General features: G+C 34.0%; 1 protein-coding gene across 1 annotated transcript; it reads right to left on the minus strand.

Annotated features, from left to right (window-relative positions):
- Positions 1-1,125: 1,125 nt before the first annotated feature.
- Positions 1,126-1,573, minus strand: LOC110905575 (protein IQ-DOMAIN 1-like). Its single transcript, XM_022151222.2, has 2 exons — positions 1,427-1,573; positions 1,126-1,349 (listed from the first exon to the last, which is right to left on the minus strand). The coding sequence occupies exons 1-2, from the start codon at positions 1,571-1,573 to the stop codon at positions 1,164-1,166; spliced, it is 333 nt and encodes a 110-aa protein (XP_022006914.2). The 3' UTR covers positions 1,126-1,163.
- Between the last annotated feature and the right edge of the window lie 7,783 nt (positions 1,574-9,356).

The raw sequence follows: 9,356 nt of genomic DNA on the forward strand, positions 1-9,356 counted from the left end.
AGGGGCCTACTACAATAACTAAGATAATCTCTTAAACAAGTGCAAAAGTGCGAAAATAATCAAAGGTTATACTAATACACGTGTCGGATCCAAGTGATTCATCTTGTCTATCTGTTTTTACTTTATTTTTATTTTCAGCATTTAGTTAGTTTTTATTTTTCTTAGTTTAAAACATTTTTCTAACCTTTTGATTTGATTAGACGTTGAGGATAAACCGGTATTAAAAGCTCTTGTGTCCTTGGACGACCTCGGTATCTTACCAACACTATACTACGTCCACGATGGGTGCACTTGCCCATATGTGTGTTTAGTGTTAGTGAATATCGTGTTTTATAAATTTAAAACTTGGCTAAAAGTGTAAAAAGGGGCTTAAATACTCATCAAAATAATAACACACTTCACGCACATCAAAAACACTAAAATTCAAGGCTAACATCACCAAGGTCTAAAGATTAACCACTATAGACTCCTTAATTAATTTGCCTTAAATATACAATCTGCACCGAAGTGGTCTTACAAGTCTTTCCAACTAATTTTAATATAAATTCACCAACTCGCTGCCTTGGTTAAAAAGTATGCCACTACCCACTTTTATCACACTTTATTACATTTGAACATAGAAGGATAACTTCAACCAGACTACTTAAATCTCTCAGAGTTTCAGTCAAAAATCCATAGCCTATTCATTTATTCAAATAAAAGTTTTAATAAAATAACAAAAATAAACACACACATAAACATATAGAAATATAAAGCACTTATTACATCTCATACAGTCATACCCTTAAACAAGTAAACAACTGATCTTAAACACTGAATCTCATCATCGACTTACAATGGATCTTTCAAAACATTAGCAGTTAAAAAACGAAGCAAATGAAATTTACCACAGAAGCTTTAGGCTTTCACCGATGCAATGTGTGAGTATCACGCAACTATGTATATGGACTATAGCAGCCAATGCACATACCCTGCCACTTCTTCAGCCTTAGGATCTGATTGCAAAGGACTTTCCAGCGCACCATCCCGATCCAGTACTCCAAACCACCAAAAAAGAAAAACTGGTGTCGGCGGAGCCTATGTTGTAAACTTTGTGTAGTATTCACACTCGTGATTCTTATGAGCAGCAGTCGTGTACTTTGGGTATGAGCCCCCTGTTTCCTTCATAAACTGGCTTCCGTTTCTTCTTTAGAGTTTCTACGCACACGCCTTGACCGAATCTGAGACTGTACACGAGCCAATGTTTGCATACATTTCAACGCCGACGTTGTTTGGCGTTTGACCGATTGACCTTGAATCACCGATCTCAACCGCCCAAGCCCTCTAAGAGCACGCAACGCCCTGCTCGCCTGAAAACAATATAATTATGTAACCCCACATATCAAGAAACTGTTTTACAAATATTTATTGTGCTAATATAATTTACCAAGTGCCTGCGATAAGCTGTTTGAATCTTGGTAGCAACCATTTCTTCTGCGGATTTACTCGACGGATGCACAATGGACGTCAAGCGAACGACTTCAGCGGCAGCATGGGCGGCTGCCACCACTACTTCTGCCGCCACAACGGTCATACGCAACCGAATATGTGTGTTTGCTCTGTTCATTCGTCCGTTCGTTTCCTCTTAAAAGATGGTGATCGAAGAATAAATTGATTTTGATCGCTGCTTACTTTTTCGCCATATATATCGATTAAAATCACAAATCTGTTCTTTATGGTACAATTTGAGTACAAAGATTAATAGACATGGGAATTAAAACAGAAAATGGGTTTTTGATATAAAACATAGTAGACCTGAACATGCAGAAACCCAATTATTTGGTACCACATATGAAAATTTTAAAACCCAAACAAGCTTATCAAGAATAACATGAGTCCAGGCCCACCGTATTTACCGACATTAACAGCTCCGCCATTAACAAACTTCAGTGAAACCTGTAAACACAACTTAAATTAAAAAAAAATCAATTCTAAATTACAATTTCTGCCTATAATTCTAATAAATCAACTCAAACCCTAACTAACAAACAACACTCAACTAAAAAGAAAAAAAAATCAAACAACAAACAAACAAATAATACAGTTATAAACTCTTAACACATGAATGTATCCATCATATGAAACAATCAGATACATGTACAGAAATTATACCCTTATACAATTAGCAACTTGGGTTATGTTCCCTTTTTTTTAAAAGTCACACCCTTTAGTTTATTTACTCACACCCTTTCATTATATATTATATATTATATATTTATAAAAAAGCACTGCTTGATTTGAGAGGCATCGATGAATTTAAAATAAGGCACCTATTCATTCAATTCAAATATATATGCAACCATGTTGATACGATGTAAGGAAAGGCAAAAGGCGCGTCGCTATAAACGAACCGTCCCCAAAAGATGCAACGTAAGAATAAGTAACCATAGACAATCATGAAATTATCTTCTATTTTTTATATTATATCTTATCATACAAAACAAAACAAAAAACAACCAAACCACATCACCAAACATTGTGTGTTCTGACGTAGCATCAAATAACTGCTTGACCCTCCATTCAAAACCGTCGTGATTTTATCGGTGGTGAAACATGTCTTAACGGAACCGACAAAAAAACTAAATAACCGTCGTGACATGCTGTCGAAAAATAAGAACCAAACCAATGCATCTCCTCGAGCCGAGAAGCCACTTTTACACCGTTTGCCACTTTTCACACCCTATATAAACCCACACCACCACCATAACCGCCGGCCATGATATCACAATCTGAACATTTACAGCCCCGGCCAACGGCCGTTGCCGGAAGCGAACAACATGTCTATATCTTTGTGACCCAGCGTCCGTCCGAACCCAAGGATTTGTTGTAGATCAGTTTCATGTGTGGTCCATGTGGAATATATGAAGTCACATGCATAATCGGTAGTTGGAGAAAAGGAAGTCAATGTTATTTTTGAAATGTTGTTTCGAATGAAGGAAGAAGATGAACATTGAGAGTCACAAGAGAGTGAAGGCCGGAATAGTGGTGGATTCATGAAATTTTTTTATTGGTTTTATTAGATTCTCACTAACTTTTTTCAAATCATACAAGGTTTTTACTATTTTTTTCCATCTTTTGCCAAACCCCTTCCTTTGCCGCCCCTTAAAAGTTTTTCCTCTTTGCCAAACCAAAGGGGTTTTTGGGAAGTCCAAAACACCCCTGGAATCCGCCCTTATGAAAGGAAAATAAAATGGATTTCAATTTAATAGGGTGGAATGAAAAACATCTTGAACCTTGAGATTTTATTGAAAATTGTAAATGAGTTTATATTACTATTACTAATGGAATTAAAAACAAATTTATTTCAACATTTACGTTCAAAAGGAAAATATTTTTAATTCACAAGTAAATATTAATTTTCATACAAACAAATTAAATATGTACGACAATTTTATATCTAATAATTACTTACGTTCAAAAGGAAAATATTTTTAATTCACAAGTAAATATTAATTTTCATACAAACAAATTAAATATGTACAACAATTTTATATCTAATGATTACTTTTTTAAAGTTTTTATAGTTATTGGATTTTGTATGTATGTTCGATAATATTTAATTAGTTATAAAGTTTTTTGTTTCTTAAATACATCCCATCGTCTTCACGTTTTAATAATTTATGCACCGTCGTTTTTATATTTATTGTTTTCTTCATGTGTTATTAATTTTTTTTTTCAGATTTATATGAAAGAATCTATAAGGTTTAGTAATTTAATTAGTTTCATTTTTAGGTGTGCTGAATATTTGCTAACTTATTAAAAACTATATTACTTTATTTATCTATGGACTTATTTGTTGATGTAATGAAGTAAGAATCTATATAACTCTAGAATCCTTATGCGATCATTATGTAGGAGTCGATTTTTCTATTTATATCTTTAAATTAAGTTTATTTAATTTATATATTTTAATAAGTTTTTATTGAAGCATAAAATTTTCTTAATGTGTTACATAAAATTAAAATTTTTCGTATCTCAAAACAAATTCATAATCAACATCCCGCTGCAACGCGCGGGTTGCGTCAACTCGTTAATAAACAAAAGCAAAAACTTTTAAAACCTGTGAGTGTTTTAGAGGATCGTAACCAAGAAGAACAAATCGGATGCCAATGAATACCTGAGATGGCCTGTTTGCGACACCAACGAGCAGAGGCAAAGACCAGGCAGCGGTGGATGTGTAGCACAACACCGATGGCGACTATTCGAGACGCGGTGATCGGGGAACAAATTGCGGAGACAAAACCGGAAAGGAGGGTGGCGGTGGTTTGGGACTCTTCAATCGTATGTACTAAGGTGCTATTGATGAGGAATTTATGATGAGTCGTATGGTTTTCCAGTGAATTAAATGAATTGAAGGCTGCTATTTAGTATTAGGGTTCTAGAAGATGGCAAATTACCGATTATACTCCTTTGGTGTCTTAAAAATAATGTTAATTATTGTTATATCCCTTTCAAATGTGTTGTTTTTATTTGTACATATTGCTTTTAAAGTTGTATGTGATGTAAAATTACATTCATATCCATCACTTCTCCTTTTTATAATAGTATAGATAATAAAAGAAACCAATAAGAGAACACATGTCATTCATTGAATGTAATACACGTGTATAGAACCTCGTGTATTACACAGGTTTTAATTTGTGTATAGACATGGTTTTTAAAGATATAACTCTTTTTAGATCTATTCAACACATGTAATATATGAAGTTTTTAAGGATGTAATTTTTTATTATTTGGTAGATTTATTCAACCCGATTATACACGGGTTTTTTTAAAGATACAACTTTTTTTATTATTTAATATATAAAATTACATTTATTTAACCCGTACAATATACGGGATTTATAAAGATATAATTTTTTATTATTTAATATAAAAAATTACATTTATTTTATTCAACCCGTGTAATACACGGGGTTCTAACCTAGTATATGTATAATTAAAGGGGTATAACCGCATTAGACACTCGATATATATGTATAATTAAAGAGGTATAACCCTATTATACATTTAAGTTATATAACCGCATAACCTCTCTTTTCTTACATATTTTATCACTTGTCATATAACCTCTTAGGACTTTACCACTACACGTAAACTAATAATTGTTGACCCCAATTCATAACAGGGTTGTTTTGTCGTTTACTACAAAATTAGTAAAATAATAAGTTTTGTATTGAATATAGTAAAATAAAAAGTTGTTCCTTCAAGAAATTGTCATGTTGCTGTACAAACTTGTAAATCACTAGTCCATTGAATTGTGTTTTAATAGTATCAATAAAATAATAATAATAATAATAATAATAATAATAATAATAATAATAATAATAAAAGACAAATCTTTTATAACGACATATATGGTATTATAGTAGAAAATAATCAGGCTCATCGCTTTATAGCCTCGTGGCATCTTGGTGGTGAGATAAAGCTTTGGGATCAATAGGTGCTGGGTTTGATTCCCACAAGGGGGGTTCTCCCATGTTCACTGGGTTTCCTCCTGAATTGGTGTGGCATTATGCCTAGTGGAGATGGATATGATCGGGTGGTTCCTCTGATGGCTCGATGATACTCCAGTGATCCGTCAGTAATCCAAATTTGCCATTAAAAAAAAAGTAGAAAATAATCATCACAAATAAAAGACATAATCATCACTAATCAAGTAGCTAGAAACGTTCCACATATTACCATTGATAATAAAACCTCTTTTGTACATGGGACCTTAGAAGCAGGGTTGTCTCCGAAAATCACAAAAAAAAAAAAAAAAAAAAAAATTGGCCCTGTTCGAGATAAAAAAATTTGGGCCCTATTCGTAAATCTTCATATAATATAAACTCATGAATCAATCATTCAATCAAATATATAAATACTAAAAACTCATAATACAATGATAATTGGTATGAAATTGATAAAACAAATTAACAAAAATGGTGTAGCAAAAATGATCAAAGTAACGAACCTACTTACTAATCGAACAGTGTGGTTCTTCTAGCGTTTTTTGAAGCAAAGCTCTCGATCAACTCCTTGTAATCCATAGTATCTAATATTTCACTTTCAATAGATATTATCGTCAACCCGTTTAGCCTTTCTTGTGACATTGTCTTCACCCACATTAGCTTCTTCATCACGTTCACACTGTCTTCACCCACATTATCGTCACCCATGTTAGAACTAGAATTTTGAGTTTCTTTTAAAAAAAACTTGTGTATTCGGTTTTGTTTTACTTCGTCCGTCTTTCTTTTCTCTTCCTCTAACTTCCTCTTCTTACGTTTTTGATGGTCGGATAGCACTACGCCAAAATAGGGATACAGCCACACATAAAAAGTGTGACTATATGTCTTTCGCCTCACATATTTTTTTCAGGTCAAGTGTGACCAAAGCTCGAGTCATCATAGGTATCATACGGCCACACAAGTTTTTAGTGGCCATATAACTTAAAAGTGTGGCTAAAGGGTACCAACATTGTTAGTTAAAATCTAATTTTCCTCCATTAAGTGTGGCTAAAGGATAGAAACGGCCACATGTATTTACTTTAAGCGTGACTGTTACTACTATACAGTCACATAAAGTACCAAAAAAATATTTTTATCCACATCAATTTAAAAAAAAATGTGGCAAAAAGGGTTGTTGTAATCAAGCATTTTGCCCATTAAGTGTGGCTAAAGGGTAAGCAACGGTCACATGGATTATTGTAAGTGTGACCATTTCTATTATATAGTCACATGAACTTACTGTAAGTGTGGCTAAAGGGTAAGCAACGATCACATGGATTGTGTATTCGGTTTTGTTTTACTTCGTCCGTCTTTCTTTTCTCTTCCTCTAACTTGCTCTTCTTACGTTTTTGATGGCCGGATAGCTAGGTGTTTGTATTTAGGAACGGGAGGCATAATTTCTAAATATTAAACAGAAACATTCATTCAATCACACAAAGTCTAAACATACATAATACATTTAAAGTAGTAAACATCAAACAAAGTTACTAAACATTAGCATTTAGGGCCCTAAACATATGAAATCAGAATCACACAATAAGACTAAAGGTTCTAAAAATAAGAATTATAAGAATTTTATACCTCAATCTCAAGATTATCCACCCCACAAAACCTTGGATTCGCCCTTTGAAACACTTCTTGTGTTGATGATGATGATTATGATATCCTTGAACCTTGATTTCTCACTCAATGATGATGATAAAATCCCCTCCTCTGCTGCGAGCCTACGATGATGATGAATCCCCCAAGTTCCGTCGTCTAATGTCTGATGATGATGATGATGATGAACGTGAATGTCGACAGTCGACGTTCTGTTTTCTCACAATTGGGTTATTATTTTTTAACAACTTTTGTTTATTAGTCACTTGGGTCTTGGGACTGGGCTTGTTAATTGGGTTTATAAAACTTTGGGTCTTTTAAGCAGACCCTTATTTATAAAACTTTTAATTGACTTTTAAAATTCGTATACACACGCCCTTATTTATAAAACATCCAAATTTTTTTAAGATTGGCCATTGGGCCTTTTAAGCAGACCCTTATTTATAAAACTTTTAATTGGGCTTTAAAATTGTTATACAAAGGCCCTTATTTATAAAAAACCAAATTATATATATATATATATATATATATATATATATAGAGGGAGAGAGAGAGAGAGTGCGGTTAACATACTTCACGGCTTATCATACTTCACGTAGGAGACAATGGTAACCGTCAGATCAGGCTTATAATCATGTATGGGAGCCATAATCACGCATGGGAGCCCTAATCACACATGGGAGCCATAATCACGCACGTTAAGTTGATCAAAAATGTAATAACGCATGTTATCAGCCATAATCACGCACGTTGTGTTTTTGTCGTGTACGTTAATGTACGTTAAGCCGTGAAGTACATTATACTTTCTCTCTCTCTATATATATATAATTTACAAATTTTTCAGGCCCTATATTAATTTGGACCTTGAGCACAGGCCCACCCTGCACTTGCTTGTAGCCGGCCCTACCTAGAAGAACAAAAGCTGTTGAGGTCAACGAAAAAATCTTGAGTTAATTACGCAAATGGTCCCGATAGTATGACTATATTACAGATTTGGTCCATGCCTTTCATTTATTACGTCATCTTTGGTCCCATTGGTTGTTCACGGGCAGCGAGTATTGAGTGAATATCCGTTAAATATTTTTGGTTAAGTACATTTGAAATGAACAAAATCCCCTCACACACACACACACACACACACATACATATATATATATATATATATATATATAGAGAGAGAGAGAGAGAGAGAGAAATGGGATCATGAGAAAACGCCTAAATGTGTGAAAACGGTAAGAATGAATCCTGGCCGAACACGTGGCACGCGATAATGAAGGGCGGAGGGGCTTTTTTGTCCTTTTATATTATTTTTTTTCAATGCGTATCACAACACCGCTTCATTTTTTGGCGTGTAAGATTTTTTTGTCGTTTAATTAGATTCAATAACTACCTGACGTTTTATTGTTTTTTTAGATTTGCCTCGATAAATTAATCTTTTTTGTATTACATGTAAATATTTTGGCGTTTATGGCATTCCCAAATTCATTAAAATCAATTAATAAATCTAACTTCTTTGCGTCCATGGTGTTCCCAAATTCATTAGGCGTTTTTGTAGATTTCACCAGTTCAATTAACCCATATATGTTATAAAGGTAAATTTCTTGGTGTTCATGGCATTTTTAAATTCAATATAATTCATTAGTTATTCAAAAGAGTACAACTAAGACGAAATCAAACAAAAACTAATAGTCTTCTGTGGATGGTATTACATCAGAGATGTAACCATCGCTTTGTTCATCACTTTCTTCAGACTCATCATCACCTTGTGCATTGGCGTATAACGCCATAATCTCGTCTCGTCTTTGTTGCATCCTATACTTAAATATCATAGCAACGCTGGATCTCGCATCGTTCGAAGGTGCTAAATCACAGAGCTGTTCAAGAAGATGTAGTCTGACTGTGTTCAGCATTTCGTCCATTGTCAATGAATAATCCACCCCGTGTTGATAACTCGCGTTCACCGTTCTTGATTGTTCATCCAAACTCCAACTGGTAACTTTTGGTAGATCAGTATCATCAATACTTCATCATCATCATATGCTGGAAATTTTCTCTGCAATATTCTTATTACCGTTCGAGTCCTTTCACAATCGTAGGCCACTAGAATCCCAAGGGCCAGAATATCCCTCTGAACGGCTTCATCCATACTAAGTATGGCCTTGATTGTCTTGACTTTCACCCTGCTCCTGTCAGAGAACTTTAGGACGAAACATCTCTTTGACCTCTCAA

This window comes from Helianthus annuus, chromosome 15 (assembly GCF_002127325.2).
Source record: "Helianthus annuus cultivar XRQ/B chromosome 15, HanXRQr2.0-SUNRISE, whole genome shotgun sequence".
Lineage (NCBI taxonomy): Eukaryota > Viridiplantae > Streptophyta > Magnoliopsida > Asterales > Asteraceae > Helianthus > Helianthus annuus.